Source organism: Lynx canadensis, chromosome E2, assembly GCF_007474595.2.
Source record: "Lynx canadensis isolate LIC74 chromosome E2, mLynCan4.pri.v2, whole genome shotgun sequence".
Lineage (NCBI taxonomy): Eukaryota > Metazoa > Chordata > Mammalia > Carnivora > Felidae > Lynx > Lynx canadensis.
The window spans coordinates 17,098,008-17,120,908 of record NC_044317.1 but is presented as its reverse complement, the minus strand read 5'-3'; the positions used below and the strand labels follow the sequence as shown (position 1 = coordinate 17,120,908).

The following is a 22,901-nucleotide window of genomic DNA, read 5'->3' as shown; positions in this document are numbered from 1 at the left end:
CTCAGTTTACAAGGTTAAGGGCTACAATGTGTGTTCACAACAGAGCTAATCCTGCTTCAATAAATACAGATGTACAATTCTTTTTTGAACATGCCTTCAAAGTGGAGGTCTTTGGCCATGAGTTCCTCTTTGACATCATCTAGTGCCCACTGGTGATCCATTAGCTCCAAAACTTTCCACTTTGCTTTGAAAGCTCTGTTGCTGTCTGTGGGCATGGCCGTGGCTGCTCTAGTCATTTGTGCCTGCATTCTTCTTCTTCTCTTTCTCCTTCTCCTTCTTTTTTTTTATTATTAGCGGTAACACGTAATCAGTTTATCACTGTTACTTATTTGTGCCTGTATTATTTTTGATTGGTCATTGGCATTATCTTGGCCCAGAAGGAGAGAGTAAATGCTCTAAAACCCAAATGCTTAGTAGAAGCACCATGATGTGGAATTCACCAGGATGCAGATAATGTGAATAGTTCAGTTCTTTACTGTAGCATCGGCTTAAAACAGGATCAGTGGACAGGGAGCCTGGGTGGTTCAGTTGGTTAAGCGTCCAACTTCACCTCAGGTCATGATCTCACAGTTCATGAGTTTGAGCCCTGCATCAGGCTTTGTGCTGACAGCTCAGAACCTGGAGCCTGCTTTGGATTCTGTGTCTCCCTCTCTCTCTCCCTGTCCCCTGCTCACGCTTTATCTCTCTCTCTCAAAAAAAAAAAAAAAAAAAAAAAAAACACACAAGGTCAGTGGAAATAGGTCTTTGGTTGTAACAAAGCCTAAGCATGTCTGTCATGTTTATCCATTCACCACTAAGAATCATTGGGAGAACATTTGTTAAATTCCCTTTGACCATGTTTGTGAGCATAGTGGGATCATTTGTAGGAGAAGGTAGTACTATTTTCCCTTTAGTTTTTTTGAAAAATCCTTACTCTGCGTGGTTAGAAGTAGTATTTTCATGTCAGAAGGACTGTTTGGGAATATAATTTTCATCTCTGAGGATTATGCTTTGAATTAGGACTTCAGCTGTCAAATACTTGGTCCTGGGTGAGCTTCTTTTTTTTGTTTTTATTCTTTTATTAAGAACATTTTTTAATTTTTTTTTTTTTTTTTTTTTTTTTTTTTTTTTTTTTTTTTTTTAGAGAAAGACAGAGTACTAGTGAGAGATGGGCAGAGAGAGAGGGATACACAGAATCCGAAACAGGCTCCAGGCTCCTAGCTGTCAGCACAGAGCCTGATGTGGGGCTTGAACTCACAAACTGTGAGATCATGATCGGAGCTGAAGTTGGATGCTTAACCAACTGAGTCACCCAGGTGCCCCTCTCATTTTTAAAAACAATTTTTTTAATGTTTTTATTTATTTTTGAGAGAGAATGAGACAGAGTACTAGTGAGGGATGGGCGGAGAGAGAGGGAGATGCACAATCTGAAGCAGGCCCCAGGCTCCTAGCTGTCAGCACAGAGCCCGATGGAGGGCTTGAACTCTTCTGGGTGAGCTTCTTGTCACTTTGGGGCTGGATGGACACATAGTGGTGGATCATGGCCACAGGGAGGGTGATGATGAACATGGGTAGGACCACCCAGAGCCATCCAGAGCCGTGGTGCCCGCCATCTTTTGGTTGGTTTGTTTGTTTGTTTTTAAGATACCATAAGATACTATTTTTAAGTAATCTCCACACCCAACATGGGGCTTGAACTCAGAGATCAAGAGTCTCATACTCTACCAACTGAGCCAGCTGGGTGTCTCTCCTGCCATCTTTATTGAGAGCCAGTCTGGTTGGGGTTGCAGGCCAGACCCCGAACCTGCACGTTACCTTGGCTCAGGACTTGCCTGGGTTGTGCTGTGACCCCAGGCCTAGTGCACTGCCTCCAGCTGGCCTGCCATTTGATTTTAAATATTATCTGAAGTTTATAGAGTTCTAAAACAGTAACAAAGGTTCCTTGAAATCTTTTGCTTGTTCTAAACCATGTGTATTAAGACCACATATTGGAGTGAGAGGCACTAAACCTAAGGTTGTTTTTTGTTTGTTTGTTTGTTTGTTTGTTTTTACCTCTCCAACCTTCCTTGCCTCCATGAAAGAAAGGTTATAAGACAGTATATACTGGATGAATTTATCTTTATCACTGCCTACTGTATCAAATAAGTACTCAGTAAAAATTGTAGTGTAGTGATTAAAATGATCGAGTATACAGGAGAGGGGCGCCTGAGTGGTTCAGTCAGTTAAGCATCTGACTTCAGCTCAGGTCATGATCTCACGGTTCGTGAGTTCGAGTCCTGCGTCCAGCTCTTGGCCGACAGCTCGGAGCCTGGAGCCCACTTCAGATTCGGTGTCTTCCTCTGTCTGCCCCTCCGCTGCTTGCGCTCTGTCTCTTGCATTGTCTCAAAAAATAAACGAACATTTAAAAAATTAAAATGAAAATAAAAAAAAGAATATACAGGAGAAACAATGGATATGTATTATATATACATATTTAAGTGTGGCACTTTTTCTTATTTATTTATAAGTGATGAGAGATTGGTGAAAGTGTAGACTTTGTCGCTCTAGAAAGAGCTGTGCAGAAAGCTGTGCAGGAATTCGTAAATTCAACCACTTCCTGAAATATCTCAAGCTGCTAAGAAATTTTGTCATCCTTTTGCTCCGAAAGGCAACATAATAGTTGGGATGTGTCATAGGGAAAGACCGTCTTAACATAGTTGAGGTATATAGGGCACATTGGGACACAATTCCAAAGCTAATGGCTTACTACAGCTGAGAGAGTTCAGTTGTAATGACAGGTGAGTGGTGTCTTTCTCAGTCTTGCTTTAAAACAGCTTGCTTATGCACTGGCATGGGGGACCCAGTCACTGGATGGAGATCTTTTATGAGACAAAAATAGAAGTTATCCTTGTCCTCAGGGAGCTCATAGGCAAGTGACTTTGGGAGATTATACTTAGTTGAATTCATGTTTAAAATAAGGATGATAATACTCCTGCTTAAAAGGTTGTTACAAAAAGTAACTACTTAAAAACATTACTTGATATTTAAAAAATACAAATTTAGACATGTCATAAATGTAAATTCTAAATTTGCTCATTGTAAGTAAATGTTTATTGAACGTTTAAGGCAGGGACTGTGTTAAATGTAATTTTAAAATATTTTCTCGACAGATAGTACTTAATTTGGTAAAAGAATTTCCAAAAGGTGTACAGTGAAGTCTTCCTTCCACCTCATCTCCTGGCTCCCAGGTTCTTTTCATTGTTTTCAGAGAGATTTTTTTTTTTTAATTTCTTTTTTTTTTTTTTTAATCTTTATTTATTTTTGAGACAGAGAGAGACAGAGCACGGGGGAGGGCCAGAGAGAGAGGGAGACACAGAACCTGAAACAGGCTCCAGGCTCCGAGCTGTCAGCACAGAGCCCGACGCGGGGCTTAAACTCACGGGCCGCGAGATCATGACCCGAGCCGAAGTCGGACCCCTAACTGACTGAGCCACCCAGGCGCCCCAAGATTTCTTTGTTTTGAAATAGTCTCTACACCTACCACAGGCTCCAGCTCACCACCCTGAGATCAAGAGTTGCACTTTCTAAGACTAAGCCAGTCCAGTGCCTCTGTTTTCAGAGATTTTATGTGTATGTACACGTGTATATATCTGTTTTTTAGAGTCACAGATGGTAGCGTCTTATACAAACTGTACCTTTCTCTGAGTACAAAGTATTTCATATCCTGATCTGATTTGATACAATAATAATTAAGATACCTACTCATATTATCTCCATTTTATAAACAAGGAAACAAAGACATCTCAATTTCTTAGTAACTTGTCCAGGGTTGTATTGCTTGGAAGTACCTCCTTGGTACAGAGGCAGTTATTTTGGTACCACTTATTTAACTTATTATTTATTTATTTTGGGAATTTAAAACATTTTTAATTTTAATTTTTAAGAATTGTTTATTTGAGAGAGCGAGTGTGTGAGCAAGGGAGAGGAGACAGAGGGAGAATAAAGAATTCCGTACTTTGACCAGAGTGTCCATTCGAGTTTCTGCAGCCGTGTTGATAATGTTGGCAGAAAGAATCCAGCCAGAAGCACATGTTGTTCCTCGTTGTCCTATCTTGCCAGCCTCCTTCAATCCAGAACTGTTCTTTGGTCTTTCCTTAGCTTTTGTGACCTTGTTATTTTGGGTGAAGACAGGCCACTCCTTTTGTAGACTCTCAGTTTGCTACTGTCCTAGGTTTCCTCACAATTCTACCAATTTTAGATACTTTTGGTATAAATATCACAGAAGTCACGTTTCGTTTTTCCCATTGCATCCTATCAGGTGGCATTCAATGTCAATTTGTCCCATTACTCCCATTAAGGGAAGAAAAGAGAAAAGAGCAGAAGAGGGGAAAGTAACTTCTATTAGCTTGCTTTTCAGAGGGCACTCTATTCAGCAAGTATCTTTTCCTTGTAGCATCCTGGGGGAGAAGAGGTCCTAATGGAACAAGCTGGTGCAGATGCAAGTGAAAGCTTTGAGGACGTAGGCCACTCCTCTGATGCCAGAGAAATGCTCAAGCAGTACTATATCGGTGATGTGCATCCGGTAAGAACTAACTGAACTGGGAGAGGAAGCTGCTGACTAGCCACAAAACACAAGGAGAGGGATGAATTAATAAAATGGAAAATCAACCCAGCTATCATGCTACATATTCCCCCAAATCATTTGGCCTACTGCGCTAAGATACAGCTTCTTGTATGTAAAACAACACATGTAGTATCTAAAAAGTTAAGAGAACTGGTTTTGGATTTTTTGTTTTTTTGATTGATTTTTGTAATATCATTAATAACATCTCTTTCTAAAATAATGGTTTGATTGTTCTTGGCAATTTCTTGCAAAAGGTGGTAACTATGAACATTCGAACAAGGCACCCTGGTAGGTTCATAGTTGGGAATGTGGGGGCAAATACCCTTCCACAGACCTTGACGTCCCTCAGAATTCTCTACTACCAGAATGTAGTCTTCATGTTCTAAGGTTAGAGACAAGTATATAGTGAGATATGCCTTTGCATATGTCTTAAAATATTATTTGTTTTCCTTTTTTTAACAGAATGACCTTAAACCTGAAAGTGGTAGCAAGGTAAGAAGAAATCATCTGTTTCTCTCATGTGTTTCAAGTGTTTATATTTCTATTTACTCAGGTAGAATGTTTTTTGTTTTTTGGTTTTTTTAATTATCTTAACAAGAGAAGTGTTCCTTTTTTTCCTAAGCAAAAATCCTATTTTTCAGGAGCTTGGACTCAGTGCCATCTCAGGAAAAAAAGAATAGCTGAGTCTTGAACAGTAGGAAACATTTTGTTCATGCTTGTACTTGCTTTAAAAAAAAAAAAAAAAAAAAGGAAATTCTAAAGCCATGCTCTGTACGGTTTTGAAGGAAGTTAGTTTATGGGTTCAGTTGTAGAAGAGTATTTCTTATTCTTACATTAAATACTGTGAGAATAATTCTGTGTTGGGAAAATAACTGGAAAGTTGATTTTCACTTGAAAGTCTTTGAAGGAGTTACAGACTGGAGTAATTACTAGAATGGGCCTTTCTGTCCCTCTTACCCAGATTTAATCCTTGTGTCATGCAGTTTCAAATAGGCCTACATCCATTTCATTTACTCCGTGATACAGCAAAAACAAAAGATTAAATATTTGAAAACCTTAATGTGCGCTGCAGGACCTACCAGGAACAAAATCTGGAAGCCATTTTGCTTCCCACAAGCAGGGCTGTTCATTTCCTTGACTGCGTCACACATTTCTTGACTTCCGTCTCTTACCCTCCCACTTAAAGGGACAGCAGTTTAGTTGCCACCTAGAACATCATGGAGGCAGCGCTCCTTCCCCTTTTCCTTCTGCTAGCTTCTTGCTTCCCTTTCCTCACTGGCCTGGAATCACTGAACACGTTTGATACGGCACTTGAAGTTGGCCTAGACACAGGAATTCTTTCGAGAGACTGCTTGACAGTGTCTGCCATCTGTTGCTCTGCCGTCCAAAGTGTCTGTGGAAATTAACTCTTCCGTCTTGCTATACTCTGCTACTCTGAACTGGTGAATTGTTTATGAAGGGAGACGAAAGCGGTTTTTTAAATGCTACGTGAGCATTGGTGGTTGGTTTGTCTTCCCCTCGTGATGAAGGTGAAGATGGAGCTATGCATAGCCTTGCTAAGTATCTTGAACACATCTGGAAAACATTGGTCTCAGTTACAGTAAACATTTAATTCAGGGGATATTCCCATTTGTATAAGAGATGCACCATGTATCTGGGAGCCATCACCCACTTTTACACAACAGTCATGAGAGCACCCTTTATTAAAGCAATAGAAAAAATTGTGGAATTATAATGTCTGAAATTCTACAAATTGCTTCTTGTTGCTGTTTTTCTTCTTTGCTAGTTCAGTATGTGATTAGGATCATTCTTAGCAATGGAGAGCGGTGTTTTTCAAATTCCGTCCGGTGGGCCATCTGTGTTCGAATCCCTGGGCATGTGTCTGAAATGTCTATTTTCTGGGCTCCCGCTACTACTGATTCATAATCTCTGGAGGTGGGACTTGGGAATTTGCACTTAAAGTAACCCAGGTAGCCAAGCACCAGACTTCTTGCTGAAAGATAGGCCCATCTTTTCATTTGAAAAGTTTGGGAACTTGAATTCTCTTTTCTAGAAAGCACTGTCTGCCTTTTGTAGGCCAAAGAATTAATTAGAGATGTCTCAGCTAAATTAAAACTGTTGAGCCTTGGACTTTTTTGTAAGAAATACAGAAAAAGAAATCCTTTTAGCTCACTGAATTCTATAATAATTTAGAAGTTTCCAAATGTAGTTTGGCCCCTGCCTCGTATAAACAGTGAGTGACTAAAGGCAGTATTTTCAAAGCTCTGTTTTTCGTTATGTCTCTTGTACCCAAAGGACAGTCTCCATTAAGTAGAGAGTAGGTTATTGAGTGTTTTCAGTCACAGTGCTGTACTTCAGGCAGATCGGGCAAGGAAAACCTTTGGGGAAAATTTCAAGACCACACATAGGTTTTTATAGAGCTATATAGTCCAACCTGATTTCAGTTCCAGGAAGACATTCCTGGTCCCTCAGATTTATTTCTTACAAATTAAATAGGCACTTCTGTGTCTAAGATGTAGATGTCTCTTTTCTTAGTTTTTCTGTATTCCCCATGAAGAGAAGGATGTAAAATTCATTTCATTAATACTTTCTTTTGGTTAAGGGTTTCTGAACCTCTACAAAGAAGTGATTTTTTTTTTTTTTAAGCCTAATTAAAAGATGTCTTCTGCCTTAGGAGACAAAGGTTTCATTTCCTTTCTCTTTCTTTTCCTTTCCTTCATTTTTCCACTTCTCTTCTCCCCCCAAAGTTTCCCATCTCTTCCCTCCCTGAAACTATCACCTCCAGCCTCCCCCTCAGCAAAATTAAAAAAAAAAAAAAAAAAAAAAAAAACCACCCAGAATGTACTATTACACAATCTAAATCTGGAACCTTTCCTCAGTTTTTTTGCAAACTGCCTTTCATACTGCTTTTGCTTTAACATAGGTAAATAATTGATGCTCACCATTGTTTTCTTGTTAGATTGATAATGCCCGAGGTCCATGGCCCTGAAATAGTACAATACTAAAATGTAAAAGCTTAGAAACTACAAATCTGGGGACAGATATTTTTCTCACCTGTTTCAGTCTTCAGATAACAAACCAGACTTAAAAACCTTTCTGTCTCTTTGAATCTCTTCCTCCCTGGATTAGTCCCCATGCTGCAAGCCGTCAGTCTTCTATTTCTACTTGCGTTAACGTTTTTCTGGTATGCTTTGGGTTATAGAAACGCACCTTAGAAGTGCGTTGAGTTTTCTGTGCCATTTGGCCTGCCCGTCTCCTGCGCTTCAAGAAACCTAGGCACATCTGTGGTCAGTCACGTCTCCCTTTGGATTATGCGTTCACTGGTGGGGTAGCTGTTTGATGTGCCACCAGTTCAGGAGATGGCAGTACACACGAACACGAACCGACGAAAGAAGTCGGTACCATTTCACTGATTTATTCCATAGATGTTATCTGGGCAACAGTTCAGCTGCTTCAGATATCATTGAAGTGAATAGATTCAATACCTGGACCATTTTCCATTTAAATTGTTGAATGGGTAGTACATGATGGTACATAGTGAAAAATTGAAATAGTGCAAAAAGGTATACTTTTTATGTATACGTTATGTATGTATGTATATAAAATGACTCCCTTCCATCTCCAGCTCTCAGTCTCCGAGCTCCCTTCCCCAGAGGTAGTCAGCTACCATTTTCTTGTGTACTCTTCCAAAGAGACTATATGCATTCATAAATATAAACAGATGGACGGACGGATCCGTCCATTGATTGATCAGTTGATAGGCAGACCAATCATTCCTTCCTTTAAAAAAAAAATCTTGCTCTGTACCTTCTTTTTACTTAAAAATTTTATTGTGGTTGATTTTTCTTTATCGATATTCCATGGACAAAAATTTCAGTAAGATGGCATTTGCTGTAATAGGATTTGATGTATTTTTTTAAACAAATAATATCATCTCCATAAAGGCTTAACATGTTATTTAAACTTCATTTTTTAACTTAGGAAGTTTAACTTTTATGTTAGAAGCAATCTATAAGTTGCATTTAAAGGCAAATCTATTTTTTTACTCCTGATGCTACTGACTTTTGTTACACAACATTTTTCTCTTACATGCATATAGCATTCAGTTTACTTTCTGTTTTATGGAAGAGAATCTAAAAAGAATACATTGTTTGTAATTATGTAATGTAGTTACTTGGTTGCATAGTACCAAAAATTTCCTTGTAAGAATTGTTTAATATTCCTGTCATACCTACAACCTAATTTGTTAAAGTTTGGAATGGTTATGCCGATGCCCTTTAGATTACTCTTTACCAAATAATTTTGTAGGGTTGTTTCATTGTTCTGATTTCATCTAGCATTTGTTTTTTGTAACGTAGTATTTTGAAATAAAGCATAGAATGTAATGGCAAAAGCCTCTTGAAAGGCAAAATTCCCATTGCTGAGGCATCTCAAGGATTAATGCCTTCTCATGACACTTTATTTAGAAATAATGTGTAGTTTTGCAAGAGAAGGTGTTAGGAGGACAAGGTAACATCGTTTTCAAATCAGCCCTCTAGTATAACAAGTTTTTCACTTCTTTGGTCCCAGTAGAAATTACTCTATGAATGTCCTATATGTGTTATCACAGTGGGTTCTTGAGACGGTCCTACAGAAATTTGTCTGAAGGGTGTTTTTCATTTTTGAATTTTGCCCCCATATGCGGGGAAATATTTTTTACTTGACTGGACTGCCTCTAGGGATGGTACATACTTTATAAGACCGTAATTGTTAATACATTGGAGCTTTTGAGAAGGCTGTCCTCAAGATCCACACATGGCCATAGGAGGGACTATAAAATGTTGAAATCATGTATTTCGACAAACTTTTTGGGTTTTAAGAAACTAATAGTAAAATTCATATTGCGGCCAAAAGTTCCAAAATTGTTTTTCATAAGTTGCTGGCTACATAGCTACCAAAGTGTTCTAAATAAAAAGCTGTATTCAACCACCCAGATACTCATTAGCTTTACCAAAGGTGTCATGTGGTTTAAAATCCACTTTTTCCAATTTTAAAACTTGGAATCCTCTTGGAATAGCAAGCATCCAATTTAAGAATTAAAACATAAGCTCCTTATATACCTTGCAATAGATTTCCCTTCCATTTAAAATCTAAATATGGGGGCGCCTGGGTGGCGCAGTCGGTTAAGCGTCCGACTTCAGCCAGGTCACGATCTCGCGGTCCGTGAGTTCGAGCCCCGCGTCAGGCTCTGGGCTGATGGCTCAGAGCCTGGAGCCTGTTTCCCATTCTGTGTCTCCCTCTCTCTCTGGCCCTCCCCCGTTCATGCTCTGTCTCTCTCTCTCTGTCCCAAAAATAAATAAATGTTGAAAAAAAAAAATTTAAAAAAAAAAAAAAATCTAAATATGAACTATTGAGGTTGAAGGTACATTTTATAAATGCCCTATCTATATATACATACATACATACATACATATGTATGTATGTATTTTAATGCATCGTAATCCTTTTTTTTTTTTTTTTATGAAATTTATTGACAAATTGGTTTCCATACAACACCCAGTGCTCATCCCAAAAGGTGCCCTCCTCAATACCCATCACCCACCCTCCCCTCCCTCCCACCCCCCATCAACCCTCAGTTTGTTCTCAGTTTTTAACAGTCTCTTATGCTTTGGCTCTCTCCCACTCTAACCTCTTTTTTTTTTTTTTTTCCTTCCCCTCCCCCATGGGTTCCTGTTAAGTTTCTCAGGATCCACATAAGAGTGAAACCATATGGTATCTGTCTTTCTCTGTATGGCTTATTTCACTTAGCATCACACTCTCCAGTTCCATCCACGTTAATGCATCGTAATCCTAATTCTGGTGCATTGTTTCCAATATTTATGTCCTGGTGACAGAGTACACTGTTCCTTAAGCATGTATTGTCTCATGTTTCATAAACAGTTTTCATAGTGAAACCACGCCCACTGACCCCCAAATAAATCCTTTCCCATATGTTTGCCAATTATGACATTTCTTTGTCATTCTCTTAACCATATCAAAAAAAGTCCATACTTAGGGCACAGTGTCTCTTGGAAGAGTATCTAGAAAAATATATCTTTATATACCTGGTGTAAGATAAGAAAAGTCTACATGTGGGCCATGCTCTGTCAGTCTTTCCAGACATGGGAGAATAGTGTTTCCTTCTCTCTAACCTTTAGAAGGCTGCTAGTGTAGATTTTTTTTTTTTTCTTCTGCTATTGTAGATTTTGCTAAAATACCCTTGGGTTAGAAAATTGTGTTAAGTCAATTAAATATGGCTTTAGAATTAAAATTGATCTGGTCCGAGCCTTTCATTTTGTAAGTGAGGAAACTGATTTAGCATTGAACTTGAAGGCAGTAGACAGTTTCAGTTATGAGTAGCTTTATTAAAAGGCTACTCAGGTATCATGAAATATTCCCTTTTATCCTACAGAGTCCTTGTTTAGTTAGTTAGTTAGTTTGTTTGTTTGTGGAATTAAAGCCTTAATGAACCTTGACGTTTAGGAACCAGTTTATTTAAATAGTTCTTTTCTGTTAATTTTAAACTAAAATCAGAGTAGACTGAAAATAATTTAGTGGTTTGGAAGTGTATTCCAGAAACATGCATATTAATTACTTGGTAAGGCTTTTGGTAGAAGAACTCTGGATTCGATCTGCTCTGTTACAACTAAAATCAGAGTATTGCAATTGTAGCTTTCCATGCCAAAGACTGAGCAGTCCCCGTTCTCCTGACTAAGAATCTTGCATGTAAATTAAAATGTGGGCAAGAACGTACCCAGCCAGATATGTCTGAATACACAAAGGGAGAAGTTAAAGTCCATCATAAACTATGGGAATCTCATTTAAGCGTCCATTAGATTTAGCACCGAGCTTTGGAGTAGAAATGGGAATTGGGAAACAGCATGGAGAGAATGGTGGCGTGGGGGTGAAGGAAGGTTTTGTGTTAACAGAACCTTTTCTTTTTAATTTTGTTAAATTAAAAATAACTTATTTGGCTTCTTTCCGAACTTGGCTGAGGTACTTGGCTTCTAAGAGCAGTGCCTTAAACAGTTCTTTCATTGTAGTTGATTCAAAGTGGAGTCACTGTAGTTTGACATTTACTTGGCTGTCAGAATCCCAAAGAGAAGGTACATTTCTTTCTCTTTGCTTTCCTCCAGTGGTAGAGAAGTTGGTCTTTTTGCCACCAGGGGTGAAATGATCTTAAAACAGGAGTTGAGGTACTTAGTTTAAAAAAAAAAAAAATATATATATATATATATATATTTAAAATTTTTTTATTGCTTATTAGAAACTGTTACACTAGGAGCATATTATGGTCTTCCTTCTGTCTGGTCTTTGCCTCTTTGTTTTCTCAGTTGGTTCCCGCACTGTTTGAGACTCACTCCACTTACCACACATTCCAGGCGTTTAGTTTTAAAAGATCCTAAAGGTTTGAAATCTAGAGAATCCATTTATGTGACCCATATGGCTTTTACTATGATTACAGATTAAACATAACACGTACATTTCTCCATAATGCTCTCCTATAAGCTTTTGAAATGGTCTCAAAGTTTTTTTATACTAACCGTACATTTTTTGTTCTGCAAATCATTGGTATATATGTGGATAAAGCATAAAAGACCATGGACATTTTCCTGATGGAATTATTTCCTGATGGGAGTTATTTCATGGCTACTGTAGTGGAATCTTTTAAAAGGCAATATTATAAATTAATACACACTCTGCCATTACTACTGAAACCACTACCTTCCAAATCTATAAGACATTGGTTGTATTTTCTCAAAGATTGGCTTGTAACACATTTTACTTAACCTGATTTTATGATATTCTAGTAGAAATGTCCCAGATAACAGTAATCATTGAGGTCTCAAAGAAGTGTAGTAGTATATTAACTTGATTTATCTGACACTTTTTATTAGAAGTTTTACTTGCCTATAGGCTAATTTCTTTTGGGTTTGGGGTATGTATTCATTTGCATGGCAGTGTTTTGGATACATGAAGTTAAAACTCATTTCACGATCTGCTCTGAAGTATCTAGGCCAGTACGTAGGGTTTTTCGAAATTGTTGGAGATTACTGAAAATTGTGGTTAAACACGGTTAATATTCTGTGTTCATATCTTAGCATACTTCTACATATTGGCAAAGAGGATGTTTTGGGCAGCAGTAACCTATGCAAATGGGCTTGTCCTCTGGCAGTGAGTTAGCAGTTCTTTTGTATATACAGCTAATTAATGGAATCAATAACTTCATTTGATATTTACTTAAATTGAACTTTTTGTTTTTAATGTTTATTTTATTTTTTGAGAGAGAGAGAGAGGCAGAGACAGAGTGTGAGTAGGGGAGGGGCCGAGAGAGAGGGAGACACAGAATCCAAAATCCAGGCTGACAGCACAGAGCCCAATGCGGCGCTCAAACTCATGAACGGTGAGATCATGACCTGAGCCGAAGTTGGATGCTTAACCAACTGAGCCACCCAGGGACCCCACTTAAATTGAACTTAATAACACATTTATGAGATATAATTAATGTGCCATCCAATTCACCTATTTAAGATGAACAAGTTGGGTTTTTAGTATATTCACAGAGTTATGCAACCGTAATTACAATAATTTTGGAACATGTTCATCCCTCCAGAAAGAAACCCCATACCCATTATCAGTCATTTTCATTTCCCTTTAACTCCTCTTCCCCCACCCTAGGAAACCACAGATCTACTTTCCGCCACTAGATTTGCTTATGCCGAACCTTTCATATTGATACTCTTACGTAATATTTATATAATACGTTGTGTGGTTTTTGTTTTACTTATTTATTTTTTTTTATGTTTATTTATTTTTGACAGAGTGTGAGTGGGAGAGGGTCAGAGGCGGAGGGAGACACAGAATCTGAAGCAAGCTCCAGGCTCTGAGCTGTCAGTGCAGAGCATGACACGGGGCTCGAACCCACAAACCACTTAACTGACTGAGCCACCCGGGCACCCCATTCATTTTATTTTCTAAGTAGGCTCCATGCTGAGTGTGGAGCCCAGTGAGGGGCTTGAACTCACAATCCTGAGGTCAAGACCTGAGCTGAGATCAAGAGTTAGATGCTTAACCAACTGAGCCACCCAGGTGCCCCAATATGTTGTATTTTGTATCCAGTTTCTTTCACTTAGCATAATGTTTTCTAGGTTCATCCATTGAAGCATGTATCAGTCAGTACTTCCTTACTTTTTATTGCCAAAATTTTGTTTTTAAGGTTATTTTGGTATTCCCCCTCCCCCCTAATTCTGTTCTTCCCATTTCAATGTTGTTAAATAAGCCCTAAGGTCTATAGTCATAATTATTATGATTTCATCGAGTAAACCAGTTCATTTCTGTAAGCCACAAAGCAGTCCTCGGCATGCTTTAGAGCATTTCACAGTTGACCTGTTTGTCACAAGAGTTTGTATTTTTTTTTAAATATGTGTTCAGAAAATGTGATCTTAACTACTGCCAGTGGCAAGCCCAGCTGAATGAGGCATATCATTGTGACTGCAATTAGTCCCTTTCAGTATAGTTTATATCAGTAGCTTTTTTTCCCTTTTTTTCTTTTTTTACATCTAAAAAAGTTTAGGCCATTTCTCTATGCTTTCATTAGTTGTTCTTCACTAGGGAGTACCAGTATGTTACCAGAAATAGAATTCTTGGTGCTCCCATCACATTAGATTTGTAAATGTCAAATTGCATGAAAGATGAAGTTCTGTATGTAGATATTCAAGATTTACATACTTTATTAATCTTTCTTTTTGTTTGAAATTTTTTAATATGCGTCTTCTTCAGGACCCTTCGAAAGATGCCACGTGCAAAAGGTTAGTATACATTCCCTGGACTTCCTTATGCTCAACTTAATATCTGGCCAGAGGTTCTTCCATAAATATACATGTATAACATAACTTAAGAATACGGTTTGACTCAGGAATGAAAGGTACATACAGCACAGCGAATACAGTCCGGAGGTATTGTGAAACCTTGTATGTTGTACGGAAACAGATGGCAGCGCCGCTGTGGGGAGCACAGTGGAAGTATAAACTTGTTGAGTCACTGTGTTGTGCATCTGAAACTAATGTAACATCGTGTTACTATATTTCAGGTACATGTTAACTATATTTCAATTAAGAAAAAGAGGACAGTTAACTATTTTTTGGCCAAAATTACTGCACATTCAGTAGTTCCTTACCATTAGCAAAATTAACTTTTACAGTTTCAGTCATTTAGAGTAATCTCAAAAGTTTGTGCCTTGAGTAATTTTTAAATCATGTTGTGACATAAATTGGGATCACATTCAGCAAGAGGCCGATATGCAAGGACAAGTAACTGCTGGTAAGTCAAGCCAACGGTCTGTGCTGCTCAGCCCAGCTATGCAACTTCTACTTGAAACTTAATCACATTTAATCCCCACAACCTCTCTGTAAGGTGGGTGCTATTATTGCATTTTATAGAAGAAAAAAATTATGTATTGCATGCATATTCAGGAATTTGGTTTCTTTCAAAGGATTACTTACGAATATCCCTTGCGGTCATTTTAGTAATATAATAGTATGAACTCTGAAAGGTATATTTTTGTCATCCCTTAAATGCCCTTGAAATGACTGGAATCCTTGGCTTGTAAAAAAATCTTTATAGAGATTATATAGATCTGTTTCATCTTTCTGAGCTTCCACTTAAAACATTTCAGAGAGAGAGAGATGTGGTTTTTTTTCCCCCTATAAAAGTATTGCCTCTTTTTTATTTGAGGTGATGGACAAAGAATGTAAGAAATTTAAACTTAAAGGAAACTATTAGTAAATTCAGCTTCTTTAATATTAAGGTCTTATGCTCAGCCAGCTACTCTGTAGAGAATTTGAAAACACAAGCCATAAACTTGCAATCGATTTGGGCTACACATAACACTCGTTAAGAATTATTATGCAGAATACAAAAGGAATTCCTACAAATCAATTAAAAAATAATGTAGTAGAATATGAGAAAAAGGCTTAAACAAGCACCTTAGAGAAGAGGAAACAAATGTAGACACACACAAAAAAAGGTTTAATTTCATTTGTTATCAGAGAGATACAAATTAAAATCTTAAGGTATGTATTTCACAGCTACCAGATTGGCAAAAATTGAGAATTCTGAAAATAAGAGGAGCTGTTGAGGAAGTGGATCACCAAGGTTCTTAGACCCTCTTAGGGGAGTGTAAGTGGGTACAGTCACTTTGGAAAATAATTTGGCATTATCTAGTAAATTGGACAATATGAATAACTTTTGACCCAGCAATTCCATATCTAGGGATATACTCCAGAGAAATGTGTGCGCAAGTATACCAGGAAACACATAGTAGAATGTTCATAAGGGCATTATTCAAGATAGTAATATACTGGAAGCAACCCAAATAACCATTCCTTAATAAAATGAATGAATCCATTCTGGTATATTCATAAAGTGGAATACTACAAAGTAATAAAAACAAATGAGTCACAACTACATGCAGCAACCTGAGCGACTCTCCAAAAGAGAGTTCTGTCTTATGGCTAAGATGTTACTGTTGAACTCTTTGGGTTCAGCATAAATCCATTTCCTCTGCTTCTATGCCCAGTGACAGTTAAGTATTACAAAACATTATATGGAGATTGGCGGTCAACCATTTTCAGTCTTTTGTACTGAAGAATGTCTCTTCGGTGTTTTCTCAAGGAGCCTACTTTAAAACTTTTTTGTGTCCTGTGGTGGTTCTCCAAGATACCTGAACTGATTACCTTTGTGGGGACATGACTGCAGAGTCCCCACGTGCCATATTGCTGTTGTACATGCCAACTCGCTTGCTTTCCTTTTTTTACACAAAGCTACTCGGCTGACATTCTAAACTTCTCTGGAGCAGCTTTGTGCCATTCTGAAATGTACAAAGCACTAGGCATGTTTAGGCAAGGACAAGCAGTTTTATTATTGAACCTCAGCTGGTTTTATTGGCTTACAAACCTTTTAATACCAAGGCCGCATATGTCTTAGTAAGAGGGGCATGCAGGTCATTTGGATCGTGGAAGAACTACACCTTAAAAGTAAGAGTGCTAGTAAGCTGTACTAGAGAAGAATTATTTTAAGGAGAGTGATGACTGTCCTGAAATTCCTAAGGGAAGTCTCTTACAGGCCTTCTCAAGCCGACTGTCATTTAAAGTTTTTAGTTCCGTGTGGGTGTGTATCCTTATTAGTGTCCAGACTTAACTAGAGATTAAGTGCATTGATTGGAATCAGGAATCCATCACTAACTTCGCTTCATGATTTTGGGTGCCAAGCTTGTATTTGCTACGTATACAGCGGGTCTAATAGTATCTATTTCTTCAGGCTGTCATGAGGATTTAAATGTAGAAAATACAGATGAGATAGATATCACTTTGCCAATAGTTGTATTAGATGGTATTGCTTCTAAATTTATAGTTATATGTATAAAATGGTAGCTTTTTTCCTGTTGAAAAATGTTAATTGTAGAATATGTGAAAAACAAAATACAAATAAGGTATTTTTTTGAAGCTTTTATTTATTTTGAGAGAAAGAGAGAGAGCATGAGCAGGGGAGAGGCAGAGAGAGAGGGAGAGAAGGAGAATCCCATGCAGGCTTTGCACTGTGGAGCTCGAACTCACGAACTGTGAGACCTGAGCTGAAATCAAGAGTCAGACGCTTAACCGACTGAGCTACTTAGGCACCCCCAAACAAGAAAAATTTAAGCCATCCCTAATCTCATAACCCAGAAATAAGTGCTATGTGTCTTTATAAAAACACATATAGAGGCGTGTATACAGGCATACATTTTTAGTATCATACTACACATTCTGGTTTTTATCTTTTAAAAATTGTTTAATATTGGGGCACGTGAGTGGCTCAGTCGGTGAAGCATCTGACTTCGGCTCAGGTCGTGATCTCGCGGTTCTTGGGTTCGAGCCCAGTGTCGGGCTCTGTGCTGACAGCTCAGAGCCTGGAGCCTGCTTCAGATTTATCTCCTTCTCTCTCTCTACTCCTCCCCTGCTCTCCGTCTCTTAAAAATAAATGTTAAAAAAATTTTTTTTAATTGTTTAATATTGTCATGCCAATGCAAATTTTTATTTATTTATTTATTTTGCTACTTGGGCGATAGATAAAAGCAGTTAAACTTCAGAGAAAGACAAATATATGATTTCACTCATATGTGGAATTTGAGAAACAAAACATGAACATAGTGGAAAGGAAGGAAAAATAAGATAAAAAAAAAAGAGAAGCAAACCGTAAACTCTTTTTTTTTTTAATTTTTTTTTTTTTTTTAATATTTATCCTTGAAGGAGAGAGGGACAGAGTGTGAGTGGGGCGGGGGCAGAGAGAGAGGGAAACACAGAATCTGAAGCAGGCTCCAGGCTCTGAGCTGTCAGCACAGAGCTCGACACGGGACTCGAACCCACAAACCATGAGATCATGACCTGAGCCGAAGTTGGATGCTCAACCGACTGAGCCACCCAGGCGCCCCATAAACCGTAGAGAGTCCTAATGATAGAGAACAAACTATGGCTTGATGGAGGGAGGTGGGTGGGGGATGGGCTGAATGGGTGATGGGGATTAAGGAGGGCACTTGTGATGAGCACTAGGTGTTACATGTTAGAGATAAATCACTAAATTCTACTCCTGAAACTGGTGTTATACTATATGTTAACTAACTGGAACTTACATAAAATCTTGGAAGAAAAAAAAAGTAGTTAAACTTCCCAAAGTAAATCGAAATTCTTTGCTCATGAAAATATTAAAATGTGGATGTTGAAAGATAGCAAATATTTGGTATCAAGTGTTCACGGCTTCGTTGCTTTCCCCCCACTTCTAGTTGCTGGTCATACTGGATTTTGCCCATCATAGGCGCTATTGTCTTAGGTTTCCTGTATCGTTACTACACGTCGGAAAGCAAATCCTCCTGAGGAGACAGCGTGGAAGTTGGAAAGCATATCCATTGGGAGTGCGAGCTAGAGACTTGTTTGGAGGCCAAGCGATACCCTCTTCTCGAATCCTGCCGGATGTGTGCTTCCCCCTTGGAACCCAGATGGTTGGCTAGACATCCACCCCAGACCTGGGGCCAGTGTCCTTCATTTCCCAGAGCCTTACTCCCAAAGCACCTGCTCGTTGTCCTGTGTCCCTGCCGGTGGCCCTTCTCTCCACTGGCTTCCACCAGCCCCCTTTGCATTTCCAGACTTGGTTTTATAATTACAATCCAGATGTCCTTGTGACATTGTCCTTTGGTAAAAATGCCTGGTTTCCAATACTTTGAATGCACATTAGACATTCTTAACAGGGCAACACTCTGGTTTTGAAGCTTTTCTTTTTCCATTTTTCTTTGAAGTATATATATATATATACTTATATATATATATATATATACACACACACATATATACTTATATATATGTATATATGTGTGTGTATATATATACTTAATTCTATTATTTATCATAAGGGATTTAATTAATGAAGTAAAGTTGCGCACCTATAGCATAAAACACAACTGCCAAATGATCTCGTTCCTTGTTTTTATTTATTAAAACTAGGAAGAACCATGAAATCCTCTCCTCCCTCCTAAGCTAGTCTAGCAGGTAACTCTCACCACCCCCCAAGTCCAAGTGGTGCTGGGCAGAACTGTGCTTCCGTTGCATTTCTTGGGAGTGGAGAGAAAGAGGGGAGGGGAGAGATGAATTGGGGTGATAGGGTAAATTTGTAGTCCTCTTTCTTTTGAAAAATACTGAAAACACTACTTTAGGACAGGAGTTTAGGAAAAGCACCAAAGACTTCATTTTTTTTTTTTCCACACTTCATTCTTTGCTTTGGTTTGACACCAGTTTCTAGCCATCTTTTTTCTTTTCTTTTCCCCCCAACCAACCATCTTTTATTGGTAAAATACAAATTTATAATTGTATCTGTAGAACTTCACTAGGGATTTCTGCTTTTCAATGTATTAATTAGCAAATTTTTTCATTCCTTCCGTTTTACAAAAGAGACTCCACTTGCTCTAAGATCCAGTATTTGATCTTTTGTTTGTTAGCCCCAGTAACATAACTTCCATAGTGCAGTGGCATTCGAAAGGGGGAGATCATGACAAAAGAATGTTTCCCATTTCATCTATATTTTATCTTCATGGCTCCAATTTGTGGTTTTGTTGTTTTTCTGTTGAGGAAAAAAGAAAGAAAAAAACAACAACTAGTCGTTTTATCCCTTGGATGAATGTTTAATTGAATAGTAGGTCATTATTTAGAATTCTGTTAGGGTTTCTTCTTGGTTCAGGAATTTTCTCTGGCTTATTTGACCTAACTTTTTTCCCCTGTGGAATCACCTGAGGACACAGTACACTGGCTGTTTTCTGCCAACAACTGTTTGTGGTGATTTTTCTCCCAATCTTCTAAGGATTACCAGTTTGCTTCTGAGCCATTGTCCTATGTAGCAGGGAGCAACTTGGTTCCAGAAGGACCATGGATACTGCTGTCTCCTCCCCGCTTACAGCTTGCCATGGACGGGAAAGTGCCCTGCAAGGCAGTGTCTGCCCATGCAAACTAAGAAAAGGTTCAACCCAAGTCTTGCAGTTGAGTGTATTCAGAATTCATCAAAAGAATATTAACCTTGTATTTGTACACTTGGATATGATATTATGGAGAAATTTCAGGGGATTTTGAGAGACTTTTATATATCAGGGATATGGGAATAGTCAAACTTTTATCTTTAGAAAATTTTGTATAAGATGCCACTTTTAGACAATTTATTGAAAAAAACCTTTGGTTATTATGGAACAGAAGTGGTGTGACTGTTGATGCTCCTGCCATTTGAAGGCGTACGGAAGGGTTGCCTTGAATATGAATTGGTATCTAATTGCTGTAATAATTAAGCTGCATGATTACATGGGCCACATTGGGGTAGAAATAAAGAACAAAGGAGTATTGAGGAACTGGACGGGGAACATTTAGGCTGAAACTAAACCAGCAGATAAGTTGGATCAATTAGGAGTATGTTGGCAGTCTGTAAAATTAAATGAAAAACATCTGGCTTATAAGAAATGTTAAAGAGTGACAGCCTTAAGTAAAATTGGTGGGGGTTTTTTTTGGGGATATTTTTAGGGTGAACACCAACACAAAAGGTATGTTTTTCTATTTCATATTGGTTGTCTTTTCCTGTTTATATCTGGACTTGTTTTTACTCAGAGCCAGAGGAAAAGGTTTTCAGACCTTGTCTCTACCATCCATGAAATCCATCCAACACCCAGGGCTTCTTTTGATCTGCTGCTAATGTGATGTCACTTTGTATTATAAAAACCACTTTTGGGTCCATTTACTGTTATTCTGCTGCCTACATCAACAGTCAGGCGAAAGGTAAAGCTAGTGTGTGAGTTTGCAGAGGTTTTTCTAAACTATCAGATAATACAATATGTTAGCCAAACCCACCAGAAAAGCCTTGTTTGCAGAGGTAGGACTCAAATTCTCGAAACAGTTTCAACATTGGTAGGTGGTGCAAACCCATTTGGAGAGCAAGTGGAGCCGGTCCCTGTCGGCTGAGGGTGCCCCCTAGAGCTGGTCTCTGGGGTGTTGGGTTGTTTATTCCCAGGGAAGACACAAGATGTCTGGAGGTCACGAAAGGAGAGGAGGGAAAGCGGGTGCCACCAAAATAGGCATGTCGGTGCCAGGTCTCCAAAATTTCTTAGTCCCTGTCCCTCAGGAATCGGTTTTGGTTTCTAAATGACTCCACATTTGTAAGGACAAGAAAGTGGTGGTGACAAAATTGATAGTGTTTAGTTCTTATGCGACCCCTAAAGCAGAAGCAAAAATCCACGGGAACCTACAGTTTGAGCCTGTAAAGTTCTTTGGGCAATTGTTGTAAATGCCCAAGTTGTGAGATAAGAGCATCGTTGAGTTTATGCTCATTTAGTCCCGGCGTGGAGCAACGAGAAATGCTCTGTGGGCCAGGCATATCATTACACACGGTGTCTCGGGCTTCACATCTCAAGAGATTATCTGGTTAGATTCCATTTTAGGAGACTGAAATGCAGAACGTTAACGTTCATAACTTCCTTCCCTGGGAGAAGTGGATTCAGACATGTCTTGTCTCAACAAGAGATTGGTGTTTTTTGTTTTTTTTTTTTTTTAAGCCATCTCATTCTGTTGCCAAATATCACAGAACGAATGGGGAGTTTACTTCACATTTGGCTGTTATTCTCTGAAAGGGCCTGGTTAGGAATTTGTGGGGGTGATTTCAGAGGGAGATTCCGGTAACCCGAGTTACCAACCCAGTATCTAGCATCTTACTCATGAATTTTAGGAGCTGTACTTTTCCTGTACCTATATCCAACATGTGCTAGTTGGGTAAAATATGATTATTTAGCTTCCTTTCTTTTTACTTCACCCTCAACTGTGAACGAGTAATATTAACATTCTTTTTGTGTATTCAGTAATGGAGTTTGTTTACCTATTTTATTTCAGCATATTTTGAACAAAGATCTTTGTCTCTTTCTGCTGGAATGTGCACACAGTGAATGTTTGTTAGAACCACACACAATAAAGATACTGTTTTCCTTTTCTTGCCCTGACTATAGTTATTATTATTATTTTTTTTTTAAAGCAGAAGTGTTGGCTCTGTTATCCTAAGGTGTTCTGGAAGAAAAGATTCTGAGAAGCATAAAAGTCACCTGTATCTATGCAAATAATTGTGTTTAGTGTAACTTGATGGGGAGTTCTGTGGTTCTTCAGGATTCTTTCTGCTACTCTTTCTTTGAAGTGAGTTGCTCAGTTGATAATCACGAGAGGCAAAAATGAAGACTTGTGCTGTATTAATGGATATGAAGTGGCAACCAGGTAGACCAGTTGGGAGTTCTATTTTTACTGAAACCATCTGGTAAAGAGAAGCCAGTACAAGGTAATAATATTTTGTTATCTGCAACGCCAGTCTTCAAATGATTGTTTTTCTTGGAAATAGCTAAACTGTTGGGGAAAATTAAACACTGAGATTGAAGTTCTAGCAAGTGTGTTAATTAAACAAGGGAAATAAACAATTTTTATAATTACCTTTAAAACATACTGATAGCCTTCTAACACTACTAATGAGACATCGTTCATTAGGGCTTGGTTATTTCACTCTCACGTGAATTAGTAACAGGAAAGGATAGTCCCATTCTTATTATTAGTGTTTGAATCTAATGTTTAATCTCCAATCCTAGTAATTCATATGACTGCAGTCTTCATGATGCTGAGTATTTGGCAGGTAATTGACAAATCCTGGTTGGTTCCTAAAAACCTGAAGTAGAAGATTGTGATTCCAATTATGTAAATTTAAGGTAAGAAAT

General features: G+C 38.3%; 1 protein-coding gene across 3 annotated transcripts in view; it reads left to right on the top strand.

Moving 5' to 3' along the window:
• Positions 1-22,141, top strand: part of LOC115502637 (cytochrome b5 type B) — a 61,300-nt gene extending 39,159 nt beyond the window's left edge. For all 3 annotated transcript variants that reach the window (XM_030298210.1, XM_030298211.1, XM_030298209.1), the window contains 4 exons: positions 4,412-4,540; positions 5,045-5,074; positions 14,381-14,409; positions 18,417-22,141. In XM_030298210.1, coding sequence (XP_030154070.1) covers positions 4,412-4,540; positions 5,045-5,074; positions 14,381-14,409; positions 18,417-18,507 — 279 coding nt within the window. In that variant the 3' untranslated portion in view covers positions 18,508-22,141. The remainder of the gene's footprint in view (positions 1-4,411; positions 4,541-5,044; positions 5,075-14,380; positions 14,410-18,416) is intronic.
• Positions 22,142-22,901: the final 760 nt, after the last annotated feature.